Source organism: Canis lupus, chromosome 16 (assembly GCF_011100685.1).
Source record: "Canis lupus familiaris isolate Mischka breed German Shepherd chromosome 16, alternate assembly UU_Cfam_GSD_1.0, whole genome shotgun sequence".
Lineage (NCBI taxonomy): Eukaryota > Metazoa > Chordata > Mammalia > Carnivora > Canidae > Canis > Canis lupus.
The window spans coordinates 22,862,726-22,887,575 of record NC_049237.1 but is presented as its reverse complement, the minus strand read 5'-3'; the positions used below and the strand labels follow the sequence as shown (position 1 = coordinate 22,887,575).

The following is a 24,850-nucleotide window of genomic DNA, read 5'->3' as shown; positions in this document are numbered from 1 at the left end:
CTCTTTAATCAGGGAACAGTGAGGGAGGGACCTTTTCATAGCACTTCCATTTAATTATAAGGTTTGTGCCAGTCCTTCCTTGAATCATGTTTGCATCCTTCAGTGCTCATCATATTTGCTAGCTTAGGGCTTCTTGAGAACTTCTAAAACCAACTTTTCTAGATCGGTGGATCAGTCCTGCTCTGCACGGTAGCACAAAGGACCGCCGCACAGACTCTCATCCACACCCCATTCACCATATAAAATCTCCAACTAGGCAATGCTGTAAAACATCACATAAAAACGGGGCAACACATTCTTGGCAAGAGAACGGCCAGGCTTACTCCAGTCTTCCACTGGTGTGTGCTCACACCATCTTCATGTCCGATCTCTGCCCGATCTCTGCCCACATGGCAGGCGCAGCAGGGGTGCAGGAGGGAGAGACTGGAAGTGTGGGTGTTCACATCTCAGGTGTGGGTCAGCAAAACCCCCAGGGCTCTCCCCAAACTAAGACTGTGATTCAGGGGGTCAGCAGCTGCTCTCCACTCCAACCTGATCCAACTCAGAAGGACAAACATAGTGACGGGCAAGGACAAGAGACAGAGACAGGAGAATTATGTACCATGTCCCTACACACAGAAGACCAAAACCTGAGTGAACAGAAGCCACAGCATCAACACTAGGGGCCTCCTGACCAGTTTATGTATTAAACACAGACTATCACTGGGGCTGACACAGCACCCACCAGGACCAAGGTTGTTCAAATATGATACACTTCCCTAAATTCGCAGCCTCTCATGTGCCTCCCCCACTCAGACCCTCCTCTCGGGACCCCACCCCCACAAACAGAAACCAAAACATTAGTGCCGGGACTCCAGTACTACAGCCACATCCCCTCTGACTGATGCCCACACCATGTCGGCATTAAATATTCAGAGTGTCACCCAAGGCTATTACTAGTCCCATCTTACAAGAAGGAAGTGGAGGCCCAGAGAGGGTATTTAACTTGCCCAAGATCACAGAGCTAGTGAAATTGGAACCAGAATTCAAAACCTGTCTGCAGGACTGCAGAACCAGTGTCTAAGGCAGCCTTATAATGCATTGTCCAAACTGAACACTTCTGAGAGCAAAAAGGATGCCAGGACACAAATGCAGACAGGGCTGTGACAGGCAAGCTCCAGCCACCATCACGTGCCCTCCAGGTCCTGAGGAGCAGGAGAAGAAGGGCCAGGAGAAGGTGAGACCCAGCCCTACATGCTTGCAGAGTCCCCTCGGGACTTCCTAAAATGACTGAGGACTGTTGCTTTCCCCACTGGTTGCAGGATTTGTTAGTCTGGGTTCATAATCCTGTAGTTACTAATACTAAAGTACATCTTTAAAATTTCTAATAATTTTTATGCCTATTTTAGAGACAATGTGCAGAAAGGATGCTGGAGAAGCTGCATGTGCTTGGGCTATAGCCCAGGAAAGCAGGTGGCACTACAGACAAGTGAGAACTTGAGTCAGGAGAGGAGACCAGCTCAGGACTCAGGCAGGTGAATGGGAAGGGGAGATGGGTTATCATCCACACGTGGGTGCTCACCACAGAACAAGATAAACTGAGCGAAACCACCACACTCAGAGTGAGGGCCAGAACCAGTGGTTCAGAACAGACATGGAGTAGATCTGGACCTGAGTTCAAATCCTAACTCTACCAGCGACCCATACAAATCACTTTCTCTGTTTCTTTCTCTTTTTTTATATTCTATTTATTTATTCATGAGAGATACACAGAGAGGCAGAGACATAGAGAGAGAAGCAGGCTCCCTATGGGGAGCCCAATGTGGGACTCGATCCTGGGACTCTGGGATCACGTCCTGAGCCGAAGGCAGATGCTCAACCACCAAGCCACCCAGGCTTCCCTGTTTGTTTCCTTCTTTGTAGGAAGAAAGGTGACAACATTTACCATACACAGATTCTTGTGAGGTTTAAATGAAATAGCGTAAATATAATGCTTATATCTGGCACATCCTAATGGGCCAGCACTTTGGTAGGAAAAAAGCGCTAGGGGATGGAACAGATGAACTACAATCTATAGGGTTCAGTCACTGGATGTGTGCTGAGATCGGAGAGTACCAGAGTGGCTCCCAGGTTTCTGGCTTCAGTGACAAGGGAAAAAGCAGTGCCACTGATTTTAACAGAGAATGAGAGGCCTGGCAGTAGTGAGGAGGATTGAGCTGACACTGATGAGCTTGGCAGTATGGGTTTGAGCATTGCTGGCATATAGGTGGTGTTTAACCCTAAAAGGTAGAAGCAGGGGGTGCCTGGGTGGCTTGGTCCCTTGGGCATCTGACTCTTGATTTTGGCTTGGGTCATGACCTAGGGTCATAGTTATAGGATCAATCCCAGGTCCGGTTTCATACTGAGCATACTGCTTGCTTGGTATTCTCTCTCACCCTCTCCCTCTCCCCACCACACCCCCACTTCACCGCCCTGCCACTACTCACCATCTCTCTCTCAAAAAACAAAAACAAAAGGTAAAACCTAGGGTCTGTGGACCCCAGCATCTGTGAACAAGATTTAGGGAGAATGAACATTTAGAAACTATATTCAAAATGCGGTTTATGTGCATTTTCCTGATTGAAGCTCTCACTAAATTTTCAAAGGAGTCTAAGAGCCTCTCAACCCCACCTCCAGGTCACAAGCCACCAGTGCAGAGTGAGGCCCCCTAGGGGGAACATGGACATTCAGGGCTCAGGCAGAGATAAAAAAGAAACTATCATGGAGAGAGCACGAAACCCATGACATCGAGAAAGAGACCGAAAGAGGCAACTCTAAAGTCAGATGAGGGTGGAGTCTACTAGATCAGCACTGAGTCCCTCAGGGGAGGTCACTACAGTGGCTTCAGCTTTGGAAGTGAAGGGGAGGGAGGGGCTGCCATTGCAGGTGGCACAAACCAGTGGTTTATGGCCACTTCATGAAAAATGGAAGGCCCTCTAGCAGGGGCCTTGTTCACCGGGTAGCAATGGGACTGCAGCAAAGGTAGTCTCCCAGATGCAAGTCCATTTCCAGGTCCCATACAGCCCCTCCCACACCGCCCACGGCAAGCAGATGGCAGCCTACCGCTTAGGTTTCCAGCGCTTGAAGGCCCAATGAAACCAGTGCCAGGCAGCCCACTGCTGAGGAAAGGCCTCTACCGTTTGTTTTACCAGAAAGAGCTCACAGCACCAAGGCAGGGCCCTGACACAAGCACACGTGTTAGATGTGCATGAGGCACCTGCAGACAAGGGTAACGTCTTAGCTCCAGGCAAGCTGGCCATGCAGCCAGTTCGTGACCTCACTACTCGGGAAAGTCTGGCTCAGGGTCCAGCAGCCATTGTCCTGGGCAAGCTAGTGAGTCCCAGTCTCACTCCCCTCCCTCTGTAACACGTGAGCAGTAAGTCAGCTTCAGGCTGGGCTGTCATCATTTAATGAGATCATATATTTAAGCACGGAGCTCAGCTCTGATACACCATCAGCTCGACGGTGCTACTTCACTCGTCTAGAGCCGCGCTGTCCAAACGTGAGCTACATCTGTAATTATACCTTTTCCAGTAGCCCCATTACAAGAGCAAAAGAAATAGATGAAATTAATTTTAATAAATTTTACATTATCCAAAAGATTATCACGTCAATATAAAATGAATATAAGACTATTAATGTGGTATTTTACATTATTCTTCCTATCAAGTCTCTGAAATCTGGTAGTTTACACTTGTCACATGCCTCAATCCAGACTATTCTCATTTCACGTCCTCAACAGCCACAAATGGGGCCTCCGGCTCTATGTCCTCCACAGGCCGAGGAGGCCATGATCCTCTACCTAAGAATCACATTTTCCCATTACATTTTGAAATGATTTTCTCATCTATTACTAAGTAAAATCCATATTTTTAATTGCATTTCAGCCCTTTCTACTTTAGCCATAGACTGCTAAAGGTTCCTGGTGTGCACAATATGCAAATGTTTTAGTGATGCTCCCTGAAAACTCACCAGAGTGGACCATATAGAGAAAAAAAAAATGACCAGATGACAATGAAAGAACTGCCAAGTGATGAGCTAAGCTGGTGCAAAGGAATGACGGGGAGGGAGGGCGTATGATATATTTAAAGAGCCAAGAAAAGGACAATCTCCAGAGCCTGGCTCAGAACTGCTAATAAAAAAGCAGCACTGTCAGCCCAGTATGAGTTGGAGGGGTGTAGGGGGTGTTGGCAGGGGGAGGCCATGAGCACCAGCCTCAAAGGATCAGAGGCACACAGTGAGATCTAAGCAAACAACAGCCAGGGCCTCGGTCAACAGCACAGATACACAGCTCTGGGGAGCACCAGCCATAACACTGCCTGGTACTAACTGTGGCTTTATCTTCAAAGGCAGAACATGAAGAAAGATGGAGAAGTACTGTCTTTTAGGGGAAGTCAGGAAAGAATCTCAAACCTTTTCTTTTTCTGTAGTCATGAGAGAACTAATCTAGTGCAAAATGTATTTTTCCAAGTGTTAGATTTAAGGGAGTAACAAACTTTTGGCATGAAATATTGATAGAACGTTCACTGTGTATATTAACGTACTTTTTCAATGGCCATTTAATAGAATAATATAGATTTTCTAAGAGGTAGATTCAAAGTCTGCAAAAAAAAAAAAAAAGAATTTAAGCAAGGAAATGAAATTACTATCTTAAGTAGTCACACTCATGTTTGCTTGGGTGCTGAGACCACTTCAGCAAACATGAGAAGCTCAGTTTTAGAAAGTGTCTGGGCCACCGACAATAGGGGCACCAGCCCTTCACCTCTCCCTGGCCCCAAAGTCATCCGACATGTCAGTATGCCATCCTCGCGGTGAACAACGGTGCCCAAAGACATCCAGCTCTATCCGATGAGCTCTGACTCAGGGGTGCAGGAGATGTAGAAGCCAATTAAGAAATATAAAAGGGTCATGCTTCAGCTTGGACATGTTACTTACTAAAAAAAAAATTCTATTTAGGATCATACAGGATACTGTGAAATCCAGTAAACCTGGGTATCTGCTGGTGGTGTGACTTTGCATATATTACTTAACTTCTCTGATTCTAAGTCTCTCCACCTATAAAACAGATGAGATCAACTTTGCAGAAATTTTGTGAAGATGAGACATAATATACATAAAAGTGTCTGATGAAACACATCCTTAATAAAAAGCTATTGCTATTGATAATAACCACAATAATCAATAAGATACTCAAATGTATTTCCACATCATTATAGAGGCTTAATGGGAAAGGTTTTAATTAAAGGCAATGTAAGATAAAGGTCCCTAAACTGACTTCCTTTTTGAGTCTGTCTACACCAGCGCACATTCATTTTCTCCCTCTTTGAAACCCCTAATGGTTAGATGGGCAAGAACTCCTTCCTCATGGTCTCAAAAGGCTCTCTCAAGCTACCAGGGTTTCCTTGCATCAGGAAGAAGTGTATCTGAGGGACGCCTGGGGGGGGGGGGGGGCCTTCGGCCCAGGGCGTGATCCTGGGGTCCCAGGATCCAGTTCCACATTGGGCTCCCCACAAGGAGTCTGCTTCTCTCCCTGCCTGTGTCTCTGCCTCTGCCTCTGTGTCTCTCGTGAAGAAATAAAGAAATCTTTTTTTTTTTTAAATGTGTAGTATGACTTTTTCCCTCAACAGCAGTATTTGCATTTTAAGAGGGAGTTATCCTAAAAAAGACAATGCAAAGAAAATTATCTTAAAGTCTAAGAAATGTAAATGTTAATTGCTATAAACCTGCTGATACAATGCCTTTCTATGCTGGTTGTAGAATACTTGGCACCAGTGACAATACATGGGAGAGAAGCCCTTCCTCAAGACCCACTCCAAACAAACTGTACACTCACTTGTACTCCAGGTGAGTCTGGTTTCAAGTAAGAGATCTGCTTACAGCCACCCAAGCACATGATAATTGCTGTGCACGGATGGCTCTGTGTGCCTAAGTATGAACTTCAAGTTGATAAATAGCCCTGTTAGGATCTCAACAACACGTAGGGTTCATCTACCAAACTGGAACACACACCTGGCTTGCTTCTGGCGTGAACTGGTAACGCAAGCGGGAGCCCCTGTGCTAACACATCCAGGGGAGAGACCCGGTGAGCTCACCTTTCTTCGGCCTGGATGTCACTGGCAGGGACTCCTTTTTTTCCATTGCTACTTCTCTTTCTTTCCACCGGCGGATCTGTTCCTCCCTCATCTTGAAGAACAGGATCTGTTTCTGTTCTTCGCTGAGCTCTGCCAGCAGATCGGGATCTATGTACATTTCGGATAGTATCTGCTTCAGCATCTCTGCAGGTCGGGAGTCTTTTACACCTGTGGCAGAAGTTCTTGAAAATGCCCTCCAGGTGGCCTCCCCTGGGCTGGCACCCAGGGCACCCGCACACCTTCCCAGACTCTCAGCAATCCTAGTGACCCAGACGGTGACTCGGAGAGCTGGCCCCTGGCTCCTGGAACCACGGATACCGTCCACAAAGCTGTTCAGGAACCTGCAGAGAGCAATAGGAAAAAACAGGCAGTGTTCAAATGTGCAGACGCCAGGCAGGGGCAGGCTCATGAATCAAGCTTGGAGGAAATACAGTATCACTTTTCATTTCAGGTGAAAGGAGAAGAAAAGCCGAGGCATGCTTTGTTAAGAGTTTGTGTAACCTGTATCCCATAATTTCCAGATAGTATATCCAAAAAACAAAACAAATCCTAACTTTTTACAGGTCACTCTCAGGGAAACAAAAAAAATTAACAGAGGTTTGGTCTTCTCCCAACTAAGCAAACATATTATTACCTCAGAGCCTAAGCACCAACTGGATGGCTGAGAAAAGAATAAAAGAAAAAAAAAAAAAGGCACAGGAAGAAATTAAAAGATTTTCTCTAAACAACTTATTTCAAAAGAAAATACTGTTTTTGAGATTTCACAGAATTATGTACCCCAAACCAAACCAAAACCGGGCCATGTTCAAGGAAGGAAAAAGAAGAAATAAAAGTCAGACAAGGCAATCTCCAGACAGCCCACCTGAACCATGAAAACAGTGTAGGAGCAGGAGAAAACATCCCTGTATATTCTTGAAGGTCACCAGGTTTTAAGTTTATCTGTCCCATATATCTAATTTACTAAAATCTGAATTTACGGACCAGAAAAACTGGGAGAATAAAGAGGTAACTAGGTTCATAATAAAGGCTCCTGATTTACTAAAGAGTTTCTTAGAGGCTCCTTTGGTAAGAAGCCACAGGCTCCAGCACTCACAAGTGCACTCACAGTGGTTGGGGGTGGGGATGGACGATTCCATTGAGGTTTCATGTAACTTATGCATTTCTACTTAGTTGATTTTTTTAAGACTTTTAATTTTTTTCAATATAATAAGATGCACAAAGAAGTTTACTTACTGCGACTTTTCAGGATCACCGGTTTTAAAGAAGTTGACTGGGAATTTGGTGCTCACAATGCCTCAGATAATCTCACCATCTAGCCATGCCTCTCAAATACCTCCTCTCGCCAACTAAGTGCAAATGCTCACAAGCTTCAGACTATCACTTAGTCATACCCCCCCCCCCCCCCCCCCCCCCCCCCCTCCCGCTCCTTGGCTCCTCTTCGGCCCTTCACCTTGTCATCCCCACAGACTCCCTGGGAGCTCCCCTGTAGCTTCCCTTCTCCTTCTTCTTCCCTGCAAAGCTGTTCCTTCATTTACACAAGCATGTTCAACAGATGGGACACCCCAGGATGTTTGCATACACAGCACATACTTAAATTCACTACCTATTCATTGTGTAGCTGGGACCTTTATTGAGGCTGGAACTATTCTTGCTAACTGCATCCTATAATCTCCTGCAGCTTTCAAACTACTGGAACTCAAATGGAACACAGCATTAGAAAACTTTTAGGGGAGCCTGAGTGTCTCAGGAGGTTGAATGCCCGACTCTTGGTTTCTACTCAGGTCATGATCTCAGGGTCATGCACTGAAGGTGGAGCCTACTTAGGATCCTCTCTCTCCCTCTGCCCCTGGCCCCCACCTAAATTTTTTTTAAGGGAAAAAATTTAAAAACAAATAAAAGCAGTGTTTGACTCTAACTTGGTCTGCTGTGTCCCTCCAAAGTTCCCTTGCTTTGAAAGATGACCCTCAAAGTCTGTCACAAAGAATTGATATTCTGTAATTTTTTTTTTGACTTTTGGGTTCCAACAAGCTCCTGGAGGGGCAGGGCCAAAAAAAATCCACACTAAAGGAGAATTTGCCAGAGGCTGAGCTCTGTCTTCCTAGGAACAACAGGAAGAGTCTGGCTCCCCAGCACACTTGACTCCAGGGCTCTGAGACAAAGTGGTAAAAAACAAAAGTACTCCTTGATGTTCCAATAGGTGTCCTTACATTGGCACATCCCATGACTGATGATTGACTTTCACAGAAATAAAACATGGTAGAAAAGGAAGAACCCAGCGAGGCCTGAGGTTCTGTTTTGTTCCCTATTTTGAATGCGGTGAATCTTAGCAACAGGGATAGCATGGCCTAAAACCTGGAACCCTGAAAGGGCCAAATTCACATTGTTCCCCTCTCCCCTGCCCGCAGTACTCCCAACGATAAGAGCTTGCACGCACTGTGCCAGCCACTACCTCAAGCACCTTGAATGTATTAACTTATTATATTTTCACAGTTACCCTGGGGATCCCTACTGCCCTTTCACAGATGAAGAAGATGGAGAGTGGCAGAACTGGGCAGTCTGACTCTAAGTTGGCTCTACTGTCCTCCAATAGCACAACAGAGTTTCTCTATAAGCTCAGAATCAGCATATCATCAGGATATGGTACCATGTATGAAATTTCAGAATGAAGAACAGTAGGATCTTACAGCAATGTAAATGCTGACTTGAAGGTGCGTGACACACAATGCCTCTGAGGGGCAGAAGCCTCATCTAGGTAACTGTAGATAAGCTGAGGGGAGGTCAGGTATGAAAAAGACCTCCCCCAAGGAAGGAAGCAGGGAAATGTTACAGTGGCCCATGTGTACATGTTTGCCGACTTGATTCACAGGTACTTCGTGTTCTCAGTTTCCCCTCTCACAGCCATCAGGAGTTGCACAAATGGTACAGCCTCTCACAGGTGTGAAGAGTTCCATGAGACACTCATGCTCTTTCACAGTTTTAATTTGAGTTTGTTTTGCCTTTTCTGGCAAACATGGATTTTTAGCATTAAACTTAACTGCTGGATCTCGAAGGAAAGACACTGGCTTCCCTGTGTCCTCAGTGGATACTCAGCTAGCACTTGCCTTGGAGTCAGGCAGATGAATAATATTCATGCCATTCTAAGGCTGTGAATTAACTCCTTCCTCCCTTACACTTTCAGAAGGAAAACTCAGCACAGGGTGATCACAGAACACCTAGCAAGGACCCCAGCATGAGCTTCTGAAGAGCTGTGTGCCCTTCAGCTGTCATTTCACTACTTTGTTTTCCCATTCGTGAAATGAGGAACTGCACCATACATCTTTGTAATGTGAAGACTATGTCATAGTCTATGTGAAGTTACAGACACAAGTGGAGGTAGGGTAGAGGAAACAGGAATGAGGAAACTAACCAGGGTTTTTCCCACTTTCAGTCCCTGAAAGGACAACCACTGACACTGATTCAAACTTTGAATGACTTTCCTCATCTAACACACTTGAGAGCAGCAAACTTCCAGTTATTCAAGATCCAATAAAAAGAAAAGCTAAGCTAACTCAGTTTTCTTCTCATATAGCACTTTACTTAAAAAAGGAAATGACAAGCAACAAGCCCAAATCTGCTATTTATTCCAAAACTAAATTTCTAAAGGGTGATAGGATCAGTTGTTTTCCAGGATAACATACATTTGGCCTGACTCTCACATCATCCATAGCCCTGTTCGACAAAATAAAAATTGTGTTTCTCATGATTCTAAGACCTTGGGGGGGGGGGGCAGGTAGATAAAGCCTAAATTATAGCAGTAATGTAATATGGACAGTAAAACTTTAATGGTAAGAATATAATTTAGAGCACCTGTGTGGTTCAGTCAGTTAAACATCCCATTCTTGGTTTGGCTCAAGTCAGGATCTCAGGGTAGTGGGATTGAGTCCTGCCTTTGGCTTGGCACTGACCATGGAGTCTGTCCCTGTCCCCCCTTTCCTCCCCCTACTGCCTCTCTCGCTCTCAAATAAATAAATAAATAATAAATAAATACAATCTTTTAAGAAAATGAATATAGTTTGAATATAGTTTGAATTGTACTTCTTTTAAAATGGCTGGCTATTTTCAGATTTTCATTTATCTTATTCAACTTCACTTAATAGAGTTTATCTGCAAAAGGGCTATTTTTTTTCTAAAGATTTTATTTGTTTATTCATGAGAGACAGAGACAGAGAGAGAGACACGTAGGCAGAGGGAGAAGCAGGCTTCCTGTGGGGAGCCGGATGAGGGACTCATTGGGGATCAGGACCTAAGTCCAAGGCCGACTCAACCACTGAGCCACCCAGGTGCCCCAAAAGGGCTATTTTTGAGGATAAAATGATTTACCAGAGGTGATAGCAATTTGGTAAGTTTTGTACATATGTGCCATTCTTCAGAAATGTGAAACGACTGTACAGATTTATCTAGGAAATTGCACTCATGGGCCAAATCTACGCCTGCATAGGACTTCCACGTGTTTATTCACTTTCTAAAGCTCCAAGTCGTTAGTATTCCGTCCGCAATCCGAAGCCTCTCAGGCGGGGGCCTGGCTGGCTCTGCGGGTAGGGCATGCGCAATCTTGATTTCCCTGTTCTGAGTTCAGGCGGGTGCTCGTGTTTACTTAAACAAACAAACAAAAAACCCTTTTAGGAGGTGAGGAGACTAAGATTAGAGAGAGGTGCCCTTGCTCCTGCGCCCTGCGCCCTGGGAAGGGAACGATACCGTTAAGGAAGCCTATAAACTGGCACCTGCGCGCGCGGCTCTCGGTGCCCCCGCGAACCCGAGGGCCAGAGCGGGCAGGGGCGGGCAGGGCGCCCACCCGACTGGGAGGACCGAGGCTGGGCTGCCGTCCTGCGGGCGGGCCCCGGGGAGCCGGCTGCCCCGCGGTCCCGGAAGGTCTGGGCGGCGGAGTTCCGCGCGGGCGCGGGCGCGGGCGCTCGTCGGCGGGGGCGGGAGCGCGGTGCCGGGCCGCGGAGGAGGCCCGGACCCACGGCAGGCACAGGCCCCGCGGGTGCTCCGGCGCTCCCGGCTCGCCCACCCCCGCCGGCCGCCTGGGCTTGGTGACGCGCCCGCGCCCCTCCCGGTGCCCCAGAAGTGCTCGCCTTCCCCCTGGGGCCGGCGCCTCCCGCGCCCCCACCCGCACGGTCCCGCGTTCTGCCCCCTGGCCCCGCCGCCCCCCGCACCTACCGGGCGGGGCCCGCGCTCCCCAGCAGGTGGCCCCGGGCCACGCGGCGTCCAGCGGGGCCGAGACGGAGGGAAGGCGGCTCAAACCCTCGGCCTCGCTTGTGCAAACAGTGTCCCTGCGCGCCCGCCCGCCCGCGCTGCCCCACCCGCGGCCCGCGTGCCCCAGCGGCTGACTGGGTGCTCGCGGCCCCACCCGGGCCCCTGGACGCGCTCCAGGCCCAGGCGTCGGCGCGGCCTGCTGCCCCAGGGGACCCCCCAGCCCGGGCACCCGGCCCCGAGCTGCCGCGTGTGGGGGCCAGGCCGCCGCCCCCCACCTGCAGCCCGCCGAGGCCGCCGCGCCCTCTCGGCCGCGGGACGCAGTGGTGTCAGCGGCCCGGGCCTGCTCCGCCGCGGGGCTCAAGGGCTCCTGCAAGCCCGGGCCTGCGGAGGCGGGAGGCCTCGGTCACACGGACAGCCCCAGCAGGCCGAGTCAGCTCACCTCCCGGGTCGCCTCCCGACTCCCGGAGCTTACTCTACCCGCCCCGCCCCCGTTTGTTGACATTAAAGTCATTTATCAGACACTCGGGCACTTGTCAGCACAGGCCACAAAGCTTTGTAGGGCAGAATCAAGGAGGCGAAAGGCTGGAAAGATGCAGGCTGCAAACAACAGACACGGAGGGAAAAATGAAAGAACTCTGGAGAAAGGAAAGAAGGTAAAGGAATCTTGTGAATAGCAGCAAGAACAGGTTGGGGTGGTGCCGGAAGGGAGGAGCTGACGGAGTACAGGAAAGTTGGGCAGAAGCGAGTAGAAACGTTGCAGGGCGTTTTCCATTGTGCAGGAGCGTTGGGAATGTGCGCGGAGAAATAGCCTGCTCTGGGGAACCCCACCCTGCGCATGGTGGGGAGGAGTCAAGAACACTGAGCCTTCTCTAGTCCTCTCCACAGCCCACCTGATACATTCAGGGGTCTGATTGGCTTCCTTCAAAAGTGAAACTTTCTTCTTCCTAACTTCTCTAGACCTCAGAAGTTACTCAAAGTTAGAAAGAGCCTTGGGGGCAGAGAGAAGTCCTTGAGAACCTATTTAGGAACCATTCTAGGGATCGCATCAGGGGAGAATTTCTGGTTTACTTTTGGTTCCCACTGCTTATTAAATGAATGGCCTGTGACTGCATTTGGCTGGATTGTCTCTTGCCCCTGGGTAGCGGCTGTGGCCAGCTGAAAATGAATCCTCCCATTTCATGGATCCAGCAGTTGAAGAACTAACAGGTGGTTCATCAGTCAGTAAAATTTTCCTACAACGGACACTGGTTGCAGCGGATGACCTTCCCCGACGCTCAAGTTCATGTGCTGATAAGTCTTTCTTTATAAGAGTACTCCCACTTGGCCACTAACCTGTCTGTACTTCGGTTTTCCCTTCTGGATAATAACAACGCCTACCTCATGAAGTTGTTGTGAAGGTTAAATGAGATGATATATGTAATGTGCTTAGAATAGTTCGTGGACTGGTGAATGTACAAATACATTAGCTTATACTATTTCACATCACATACTGCAGTTTCAAGTTATAACTTCATACTCAGACCTTGGATTTTGCCTTGTGTGGTACCTAGACTCCATGTTAACCTCAGTGATCCATCCCCACCTCCTCAGTATGTCACTTCTGAGATTAGGTTGTAAAAGACGTGAGCACATGCCTGGCTGGGCATCCAGCACTGGTCTTTGAGGCACGACTGTGAGAACACCAGCCTCAAATTTGTAGTGCACTTTCTGGCCCACCAGCAGCCTGGGTGACTGCTAAGTGTTCTCCATGCAAGCAGTGGGCAGAGCCGCTAACCCTGTGAACAAGATGGGAGATGCTGAAGCAGGCAAGAAGATCTTTATTTAAAAATGTGGGGGCACCTGGGTGGCTCAGTCGGTTAAATGTGCGCCTTCCACTCAGTGGTGATCAGGGTTCTGGGATCCAGCCACACATGGAGCTCCCTGCTCAGTGAGGAGTCTGCTTCTCTCTCTCTCTCTGCCTGCCGCTCCCTCTGCTTGTGCTCTCTCTCTCAAATAAATAAATAAAATCTTCTTTTTTTTTTTTTTTTTTAAATGTACTCAGTGCCACACAGTGGAAAAAAGTGGAAAACACAAGACTGGTCCAAATCCCTGGGCCTTTTGAGATGAAAAACAGGACAAGCACTAGGATTTTCTTATTCCAGTGCTATCAAAAACAAAGGGGTTATCTGTGGAGAGGAAACTCTGATGGAATATTTGGAGAACCCAAAGAAACATATCCCTGGTCTTTGCTGGTCTTAAAAAGTGGAGTGAAAGAGAAGATCCTACTCTATATTTGAAACAGGCAACATCTTCATAAAATGCTCTTGCAACTTAAAAAATATTAGTTCTAAGTCAAAACTTTCTAATTTCAAATATTGCATGTTTAAAGAAGTCATTTTTGATCTTACTTGATCAGCCTGTAATAAGTTTAACATTTAAAAATAAGAGTTGAAATTAACAAAATAAATAAAAATAATTTTTTTAAAAAAACCTTGTAGCTTGTCTTGGTTTCTCTCTCTCTCTCTTTCTCTCTCTCTCTCTTTCTCTCTTTCTCTTTCATCTTTCACTCTAAAGGAAGTCAACTGCTCCGTCATGAGCAAACCTTTGGGGAGGAATTGAGGACTCCTGCCAACAGCCACAGAATCAATTTGGAAGTGAATCCTCCAGCCCTAGTCAAGCCTTTGGGTGGCTGCAGCATTGGCTTATAGCTTCGGTACAAATTCATGCAACCACCTAATTAAGCCACTCTCCAATTCCTAATCAACAACACTGAGGTAGTAAATTTGTGCTATATGAAGCTACTAAGTTTGAGGAAATTTGTTACATGGCAATGCATAACTAATATATACCTCCTCATTAGTCTTGTTTCTAAGCCAGTTTTAGATAGCTTTTGTGTACAGAAAATTTCATATACTGGATAACTTCTGTAAATGCAGATCCAAGGACCTCACCTCAGAGCTAGGGAATATAATGTCTGTGAGGCCCAGGCAATAAGCACTCCAAGTGATTAGATCAAAAATGGGGTTACAGATCATGCTTTCAGAAATTCTGCTCCAGACTCTCCTGAATGCAGTTGCCAAAGTCATCTTTTTTAAACATTAACTCTAATCCTTCATATTTGGTTGCTAAAAATCCTTTGATGACCACTCCTTCTTGTTTCAAGTAAGACGAAACCTCCTGTCAGCTTTCAAGGACGAGGGCAGCCTAGTATTCATCTTCCTCAGCTTTATCATCTCCCTAATACAGACCCTGCATTCAGATAATCTGGTATTTTCCTGGCTCTTAAACCTACACAAGCTCTGCAGCTTCACACTGTGGCATTTGTCTAAAATGTCTTGCCCCAGGGTCCTGGGATGGCTCAATCAGTTAAGCATCCAAATCTTGAATTCACCTTGGGTCTTGATCTTATGGTTGTGAGTTTGAGCCCCATGTTGGGCTCCACCCTGGGTGTGAAGCCCACCTTAATAATTAATTAATTAATTAATTGAAATGCCTTGCCCTATAACTTGGCTTATGAAAATTCTACCTATTCTTCAAGCATTAATCTTTAGGAATCCTTTCCTGTCTCTTTTGTCCTCAGCCGGAAGCAATCCCTGCCTCTTCTATATTTCTAGTGCTTATATCACAAGTTAGCATTTAACACATTCAAGAACCAGTTAGTGAACTCTTGCTAAGTGCTGGGCCCTGTGGTGACATTGGAGGATGGCAGAGAGCAGACAGCCAGGGCTCCTGCTGCATGCGTAGCTGTATATGTTTTATGTCTCTTTGATCGTAAACATCTTGATCACAAAGACTAATCCTATGCAAGTTTGAGTCTTACCCACACGCAGGCACACAGTAGGTATTCAATGCGTGTCAGCTGGATGGGTGTTGACAGCCCAAATGAATTTTAGGGTGTACACAAATACCCTCAGCAATCATTCAGTGTGGAGCCTGGCAACTCATCTTGTTTCTCTCCTGCTTTCCCTGCCATCCTTCTTGTCTTGTGCCTCTTTCCTGTATTTGTGAATATCTCCCTTTTCCTCCTTTTATTTCTGTAGTTCTTTTTCTATCCTCTTAATTTTGTCCTCCTTATCTTCTACCACCTTCCTTTTGGTTTCCTCTCTCCCATCACCCAGTATTTTCTCTTTCAATTGACACAATTGAAATTAAATTAATTTCACAAGTAGACAATTAAAATGTTACAGATTCTAAAAAACATCAAGTGGCTCTGTTCTTTACTCATGAGGCCCTCCCTTACTTTTCCTCCCTTTGGGCCAGTGCTCTTACTAGTGGCCTAGGATGCCCTGTGAGGAGGACTGCTGCCTCACATGCTGGCAGCACATCTGATAGGTGGGAGGTCTGGATGACTAGGCCTTGGCAGGGCACAGGTGCTGAGCATCTACTGTTGACTGGCCCCTTGGCATGTGGAGACATGTACTACGCGTGTCACCAGCACATGTGTTCAGGAGCGCCCCAAGGCCCATCCAGGGCCAGTGCTCCAAGAGAAAAGCTAAATATCTATTTACTATATGCTAATTTTTTAAATTTGTCATTTATTTGTAGTAATGGATACCATGAAACAAATAGCCTACATTCTTTTTTTTTACGAAAATGAGAGACTTTAAAAAAAAAAAGGATTTTATTTTTTTGACAGAGAGGGACAGAGAACACAAGCAGGGAAGTGGCAGGCAGAGGCAGGACCCTGGGATCATGACCTGAGCTGTAGGCAGACGCTTGAGCAACTGAGCCACCCAGGCGTTCCTTTTTTTTTTTTTTTTTTTTTCTTCTGTATCTCTCTCATTCTTTTTTTTTTTCTTTTTTTTTTTTGGTGAAACACAGAATGTCTTATCAGAAACTCAGAGCATAGATTTTGAGGAAATAAGTTCATAAAGGTAATTCAGGGAAAACACTGAAATTAGAATATTTTAAAGATGAAAGTAAACACCAATAATTTATATTTATGAAAATGAATAAAATAAAGCCCTCACAGAGCCATAAAGGAATGAGAATAGTTCAAAATTAAACATAACTGCTGGCAGAAAACTGAAATAGCACACTTTCAATACATTTTTTTATGATTGGTAACTTAACAGATTTATTTTGAGATTTGATCAAGTTCTAGTAAAGTTGAAACATTTTAGTATTTTTCTTTCACATCTACTTCACATTCACTGTGGGGCAAATGTATGACTTTAAGAATTAAAAATGTGGGGGCCCCTGGTTGGCTCAGTGGTTGAGTGTCTGCCTTCTGCTCAGGTCGTGATCCTGGGGTCCTGGGATCGAGTCCTGCATCTGGCTTCCTGCAGGGAGCCTGCTTCTCCGTCTACCCCCTGCTCATGCTCTCTCTTCACTCTCTCTCTCTCAAATAAAAGAAAAATCTTAAAAAAAGAAAAAAGACATTATGTGTTCCATATATCTCTGTAATGTAGTGGTAAGCAGACTGGCTCAGAAGAACTGCTCATCTGAGGCTTGGGGATAGAACTGGACAACTTACACCCCAAGTGATGTGGGACATCTGAGAACAGCCTGTGTTAACCCATGCTCTCTTACAGGGTTGAAGCTCTGAAGAAAGCTTTTCTCTTTCCTGAGAAAGGAGCAGAAACCAGCTTCGACCAGTACGGTGATGTTCCCTGAACCTTCCCACGAGCTCTGAGTACATCACCTAATGCTAACAAAACCAAAGTCTCATCCCTTCCTTGGACCAGATTCAGAACCAGGTCTTGATTTCCTGACATCGCTCATCTTGCGATGTTTGCAAAAAGTACACAAACTCTTTTTAGTTTTATAAGAATTCGCTGCCTGGGAGCACAGAAGTAGTCTCGAGCATGTATTAAAGTAACCTTGGGAGGTTTAATATTTGTCCCTTTCCCCCTCTCCCAAGGGGCTCCTATTTGATTGGAATGGGATAGCACACAGGCATCAACATTTTGTTCAAAGCATCCCAGGAGATCCTAATGTGTTGCCAAGGCTGAGAACCACCAAAATATTTGGAAACAAACTTAATTGGCTATGGTTTTTGAAGGAGCAGTGGTGGCAGTCCCTAGACTTTATGAAAACAGAGACGTCTGGGTGGCTTAGCGGTTGGGCATCTGCCTTTGGATCAAGGCTTGATCCTGGAGTCCCGGGATCGAGTCCCACATTGGGCTTCCTGCATGGAGTCTGCTTCTCCCTCTGCCTGTGTCTTTGCTCTCTCTCTCTCTCTCTCTCTCTCTCTCATGAATAAATAAATAAATAAATAACATCTTTGAAAAAAAAAAAAAGACTTTACGAAAACAGCCATGAAGCTAGATATTCATGTCTTGGGTTCCTTTCTTAATATAAGTCCCACCACCTTCTCTGGAAATGAATGTTACACCAAACCCAGTTATTTAAATACAACGAAACAGGTGACAGCGTCTGGCTCATCATGGCTGCTTCAATATATCTAACTTTTGCTTCTTTCCTTCCTTTCACTGCTCCTGGTTATGAAAGCCAGATGTTCTCTCTGGCCTTCCAGTTGAGGAAAGCACTTTCCTCTCTAGACCAGAGGCTGCCCCCCACAGCAGGGCTCCAATGTGTGGTCACGTCCTTCTTTCCTGGAGGTAGCTCCAGTTCTGCCCCCAGCAAGTCTTGCCTTCTCCACCAAACCAGTTCCCTCCATTGTACTGTTTGCCTGAGGACTTTTCTCTAACTAGAAATTGGAGTTCATTCCACCCATGGGTAAGAGAACATACTTTGCCTCTTCCTCTAAGGATATGTTTAAATAAGAGCCAGCTTATGGCCACAGTAGTGAGTGCTATCATTTAGTTTATGACAGAAACTTGGTTTTTATTGGCATGTTAATGTTTTAATGACAAGGCATTTTGTGCAATATCTAGCATAGTAGAAGGTTATGGCCAATAAATGACAGATCATGCTATACAAAAGAGAAATATGAAAGAGGGAAGACTTTCCCTTGTGGAGTCTCTACCCACATAGAATGTATATAACCACACTTGCCAACCCTCATTGGGATTAAACACTACATATTTATGAGTTCTCATTAAAAGACTATAAACCATACAATGTTTGGGACCAGAAGGAATCTGAACATCACCTGGACCCCATTCTGCCACTGAAAGAAATGAGGCAAAAACAATTTTAATAATTACAGAACTAGCTGATCAGAGGCATATCCAGAATTTCAAAAGACTGACACATAATCTTTGCAGAGTTCTTATACTATGCTAGATTAACTAGTTCATTTGCCTTACTGAACTCAGGAAAGTGAGAGTTCACCACATCCTGTGATTCTCTCCTAACATAAAGCACCCCTGTGTGTGGAGAGGCATACAGGAACTGCCCTCAGGCTGCACTGGTTCTTGGCCAGCAACTGGTGCACAGGATCACTCCAGCCTCCACTCCCAGCACTGGGCTCACAGGACAAGACCTGCAGATAACATGCTACACTTTCAAGCCCCCTCTGGAGGAAACAAAGCTGAGGCTGAGACCCTATTAAGTATAACATGCAGGTATTGATGAAACAACAAATTCATTCTGAATGTTAGGTTCTGACCAAAGGAGGAAGCATAAGGAGAAGGAAGGGATAAATTGAGAAGGAATAGAGGAATCAATACCAAAAGAATCAAGAGAATGGAAGTGAATTTGAACATAATTTGGTTGATTTCTTAAGTGAGCTTTCCTTGGTGCTTTCCTTTGGAGCTTCAAATTCACACTTTTTTCTTGTAGGGGAGTGGCTCACACAGCAGAGAAAGCAAGAGTGCATTTGGCTTCCAGATTTTGAAGAATCCTTAATGGAGGAAGAATTTCTGGCCAGTATTGGACATGAAAGCATGATGTGTGTGTGTGTGTGTGTGTGTGTGTGTGTGTGTGTTTATTTATTGAGTGCTTTTCATGGTCCAGTTATTTTTTTAAATTGAAGTCTAATTGACATGTATCACTATGTTAGTTTCAGGTGTACAACATAATGATTCAATATATGTATACATTATAAAGTGATCATCACAATACTATCTAGCTACCTACCATCCATCCTCATATAGTTACAAAAAGTTTTTTTCTTGTGGTAAAAATTGTCAAGATTACCCTTAGAAACTTTGAAATATGTGATACAATATTACTGACTAGTCACCACACTGTGTATTCCATCTTCATGACTTCATTTTATAACTGGAAATTTGTACCCCTTGACCCCCTTCACCCATTTTACCTGGCCCCCAACTTGCCTCCCCTCTGCCAACCACCAATCTGTGAGTTTTGTTTTGATAGATTCCACAATTAAGTGAAATAATATGGTATTTATCTATCTCTGACTTCTTTTGCTTAACATAATACCCTCAAAGTCCATCCATGTTGCAAATGGCACGATTTCATTCCTTTTTGTGGCTGAATAGTATTCCACTGTAGATGGACAGGTAGACAGATAAACAGACCCACCACAATTCCTTTATCCATTCATCCATTGGTAGACTTTTAGATTGTTCCCATATCTTGATTATTGTAAATAATGCTGCAATGAACATGGGGGTGCAAATATCTTTTTGAGCTAGTGTTTTCATTTTCTTTAGATAAATACCCAGAAGTGGAATTGCTGGATCATATGGTAGTTGATTTTTGATTTTTTGAGAAAGTTCTATATTGTTTTCCATAGTGATTTCACCAATTCACATTACCACTGAGAGTACACAAGGATTCCCTACCCTAGATGTCCTCAATACTTGTTATTTCTTGTCTTTTTGATAATGGCTATTCTGACAGGTGTCTGATAGTTGTGGTTTTAATTTGCGTTTCTCTGATGATTAAAGAAGTTGAGCATCTCTTCATGTGCCTGTAGGTCCTTTGTATGTCTTCTTTGGAAAAATGTCTATTCAGATCCTCTGTCCATTTTTTTGGTTGAATTGTTTTTATTGTTGTTATTGAGTTGTGTGAGTTCTTCACATATTTTGGATATTAACCTTTTATCAGATATATGGTTTACAAATATCTTCTCCCATTCAGTAGGTTGCACTTTAATTTTGTTGATAGTTTCTTTCACTGTGCAGAAGCTTTTTAATTTGATATAGTCCCATTTGTTTATTTTTGCTTTGTTGCTGTTGCCTCTGGAGTCGGATCAAAAAAATATTGCCAAGATACTGTCAAAGAGCTTAGTACTTGTTTTCTTCTAGGAGTTTTATGGTTTATGGTCTTTCATTCAGGTTTTTAATCTATTTTTTGGGGGGGGGGCTGTGATAGAATCCGTTTTCTTTTATTTATGGTAATACTCTGAGAAAGTGAAATAACAAAATTATTTAAATAAGGAAATCTATTCTATTTGGAATTACAGGAATAATGAAGAAACATAGATGCTTTTGTTCCAGTCATAATAAATTTTGTACTCGCTAATGTGTTTTGACATTTAAGCTATTAAAAAAGATGCAACAAAGAAACATTAACTGACCTCTTTTTAACTAAAAGCCAAAGAGAATGGAATCAGCTTGTCATCAATGTTTCAATACTTACTGATTGGGTTTATAAAGCTTGTTTATTTTTTATTTTTTTTTAAAGCTTGTTTAATATCAAACATTTTTTTTTTTCAAAATTAGTATTAGTGAAAGAATAAACAGTAGTAAAGTTCTTCCTTATGGACAAAAGCTTCCTGGAACATTAAAGATCCCAGCCATACCCACCTCACACAAAACACTATGAAAAAGCAGAACCAACCATTTGTTAATTCTTAGCATTTTCCCATCTTGGAGCATGCAAAAGCAAGATTGCCTTTCTTGACACTACTAATCTATATCTATGTATATATCTATGTTTTTTAAAGTTTATTTTTTATTGTAACTCACATTTGAATCTTTAAACAACTATCTATGAAGGAGGAAGGTGGATAGACCACTGACAATACTTGTTTCTTCTTAGCCACAGGAACAAAGGCAGAGTTCAGACCGGGCCTCTGAGGGTAAGGCTCCTGACCCAAACCGACCCCCCTGCACTGGGTTCCTAATCACAAAAATTACACTGTTTTGGTAACAGGTTCCTGGACAGTCTCCTGACCTATTTCCAGGGACTGCATGGCTTCATCCAGGCTGCTCATCACTGCGGTGGAGAGGAAATCATCAGAATGAACATTTTCTCTTTCAAAAGACTTCATGGTTTCTAGGCTGAACATCATTGTGCCTCCATAGCGTTTCCCTCGGGGCTTCGCCACCAAGATGCGAATCAGCCTTTTGGCGCCTCCCCATGATGAGGATCTCAACCTTGCCCTCGGAGTTGGGCTCTCTCATCTGGAGCAGGACCTTGAACTCCCGTTCGAACCCCGGGACGAGGGCTCTGCTTGGTCCGAAAATCTTCTCCAGCAGACGGGCATCCACATGAAGCACGGATGGCTTCAGAAAGTGCTTAAACCTACACCAGTACCGTTGAGTGTGGACAAGGAGCCAGTTCTTGGAGAGAGAATACTTCTTGCTGGCTCCTGAGCCGTGCGATCGGTGCAGGGTCTTCATCACGAAGGGCGCCACTGCTGTACCCTGGACGGAATCCGCAGGAAGAGACCGTTTTTAATCTATTTTGAATTAATTTTTGTGTATGGTATAAGAAAGTGGTCAATTCTTTTGCACGTGGCTGTCCAGTTTTCCCAACACCGTTTATTAAAGAGACTCTCCTTTCCCCATTATATATTCTTGCCTCTTTTGTCACAAATTAATTAACCATATGCATATGGACTCTCTACTTCATTCATCTGTGTGTCTGTTTTTATGCCAATACCATATTGTCTTGATTACTACAGCTTTGTAATATAGTCTGAAATCCAGAAGTGTGATGTCTCCTGCTTTGTTCTTCTTTCTCATGATGCCTTGGCTATTCTGGATCTTTTGTGGTTCCATACAAATTTTAGGACTGTTTGTTCTATTTCTGTGAAAAATGACTTTGGAATTTTGTTAAAAATTGCACTGAATCTGTAGATTGTTTTGGATAATGTGGATATCTTGACACAAGGATTTTTTTTTAACACTATTGATACTTCCAGTTCATGAGCATGGCATATCATTTTTTTGTGTCTTCTTTAGTTTCTTTCATAAATGTCTTACAGTTTTTAGTGTACAGGGTTTTGACTTCTTGGTTAAACTTATTTCTAGGTATTTTATTCTTTTGTTTTTTTTTTAAGATTTATTTATTTATTTATTTATTTATTTATTTATTCATGAGAAACACAGAGAGAGAGAGAGAGAGAGAGGGAGAGAGAGGCAGAGACACAGGCAGAAGGAGAAGCAGGCTCCATGCAAGGAGCCTGATGTGGGACTCCATCCCAGGTCTCCAGGATCACACCCTGGGCTGCAGGCGGCGCTAAACCGTTGTGCCACCGGGGCTGCCCTATTTTATTCTTTTGATACAATTGTAAATGAGATTGTTTTCTTAATTTCTCTTTCTGATAGTTCACTGTTAGTATATAAAAACACAACAGATTTTTGTGCAAGCATATCTCACAGATATTGCAGGTTCAGTTCCAGACCACCACAATAAAGTAAATATCACAATAAAGCAATCCAAATAATTTTTTTATTTTCCAGTGCATGCATATATAAAGTTCTGTTTATAACATACTGTACTCTATTTAAAGTCTGCAATAACATCACGTCTAAAAAAACAAGGTACATACCTTTTTAAAAAAAAGATTTTATTTATTTATTCATAAGAGACACACAGAGAGGCAGAGACATAGGCAGAGGGAGAAGCAGGCTCCCTGTGAGGAGCCCAATGCAGGACTCCATCCCAGGATCCTGGGATCATGACCTGAGCCGAAGGCAGATGCTCAACTGTTGAGCCACCCAGGCATCCCAAACAAGATATATACCTTAATTAAAAATGCTTTATTGCTAAAATATGCTAAATATCATTAGAACTTTCAGTGAATAGAAATCTTTTTGATGTTAGAGGGTCTTGCCTTGATGGTGATGGCTGCTGGATGAGGTTAGTAGTTGCTAAAAGTTGGGGTTGCTATGACAATTTAAAACAGGACAACAATGTAGTTTGCCACATAGATCGATTCTTCCTTTCACTGGAACATTTAGAGGCTATTGTAGGGTTATTAACTGGTCTAATTTCAGTATTATTGTGTCTCTGGGAATAGTAAGGCAAAGGAAAGAGAGAGAAGCAGAATAGTCAGTTGATAAAGCAGTCAAAACACACACATTTATTGATTAAGTTTGCTGTTTTATATGGATGTGGTTCATAGTGCCCTCAAAAAATTGCAACAATAACATCAAATATCACTAATCAGAGATCACCATAACAAATATGATGAAAGTGATAAAGTTTGAAATATTGTAAGCATTGCCAAAATGTGACACAGATTGGAAGTGAGCAAATTCCATTTAAAAAATGGTGCCAAGGGGATCCCTGGGTGGCTCAGTGGTTTAGCACCTGCCTTTGGCTCAGGGCGTGATCCTGGAGCCTCGGGATCGAGTCCCACGTTGGGCTCCCTGCATGGAGCCTGCTTCTCCCTCTGCCTGTGTCTCTGCCTCTCTCTCTCTCTGTCTATCATGAATAAATAAATAAAATCTTTAAAAAAAAAATGGTGCCGATAGACTTGGTTGAGGTAGGCTTGCGGCAGAACTTAAATTTGTGAAAAACACAATATCTGTTAAGTGCAATAAAACAAGGTATGCCTGTATGTTGATTTTTATACCCTGCAAATTTACTGAATTTTTTTTTTTATAGTTCTAGCAGTTTTTTTGTAGACTCTTCAGGGTTTTTCTCTATATAAAATCATACCCACAAATAGTGACAGTTTTACTTTTTCATTGCCAATTTGGGTATCTTTTATTTCTTTTTCCTGCCTAATTGTTCTGGCTAGGACTTCCAATACTATGTTGAATAAAACTGGTTAGTGTGGGCATTCTTGTCTTATTCCTAAACTCACAGAAAAGCTTTTCACTGGGGAATATGATGTTAACTGAAGGGTTTCCATACATGGCCTTTATTATGTTGAGGTACATTCTGTCTATACCCACTTTGCTGAGAATTTTTATGAGTATATGTTGAATTTTGTCAAATGCTTTTTCTGCATCTATTGAGATGATTATATGATTTTTAATCTTCATTTCTTAATGCAGTCTATCATACTGATTGATATATAATGGTCTATTTTAAGTTGATAGCAAGTTTAATCTGTATGCATTCTAAAACTCTGCTTTTTTTCCTGGAGTTTTATCTTGTTCTTTCATTTGGAACATATTCCTCTGTCTCCTTGTTTTACTGACTCTCTGTTTGTTTCTATGTGTTAAGAGAAACAGCTGATTCTTTCAGGCTTGAAGGAGTAGCCCTGTGTAGGAGATGAACCATATCTTTAATCTTGCCCTAGCTCTTGATTTTCTCTCAAATCGTCTCTCTGTTTCAGAACCACTGAGCCTGGCAGCAGCCACAGGAGCAATGGGGAGTGGCAGGGCACCAGCCCATGGACAGGCAGGACACTTGCCCATCAGATCACACAGTGTGTTGGTGCCAGCTAGGTAGAAAGAAAATGTAAAGATGCTACCTGCCTTTTT

The 24,850-nt window shown here is 44.0% G+C and overlaps 2 protein-coding genes across 7 annotated transcripts in view; one reads left to right on the top strand and one right to left on the bottom strand.

The window, feature by feature from the left end:
• SH2D4A (SH2 domain containing 4A) overlaps positions 1 to 12,151 on the bottom strand; it is a 71,107-nt gene extending 58,956 nt beyond the window's left edge. For 4 of the 6 annotated variants that reach the window (XM_038559859.1, XM_038559862.1, XM_038559864.1 and 1 more), the window contains exons 1-2: positions 11,349 to 11,487; positions 6,111 to 6,490 (exon numbers count right to left, since the gene is read on the bottom strand). In XM_038559859.1, the coding sequence (XP_038415787.1) occupies positions 6,111 to 6,291 (181 nt within the window). In that variant the 5' untranslated portion in view covers positions 6,292 to 6,490; positions 11,349 to 11,487. The other 2 variants (XM_038559860.1, XM_038559861.1) reach the window with 2 other exon arrangements.
• LOC119877061 (collagen alpha-2(I) chain-like) lies at positions 8,993 to 11,518 on the top strand. The gene is made up of 2 exons (XM_038559191.1): positions 8,993 to 9,068; positions 10,812 to 11,518. The coding sequence occupies exons 1-2, from the start codon at positions 8,993 to 8,995 to the stop codon at positions 11,516 to 11,518; spliced, it is 783 nt and encodes a 260-aa protein (XP_038415119.1).
• Positions 12,152 to 24,850: the final 12,699 nt, after the last annotated feature.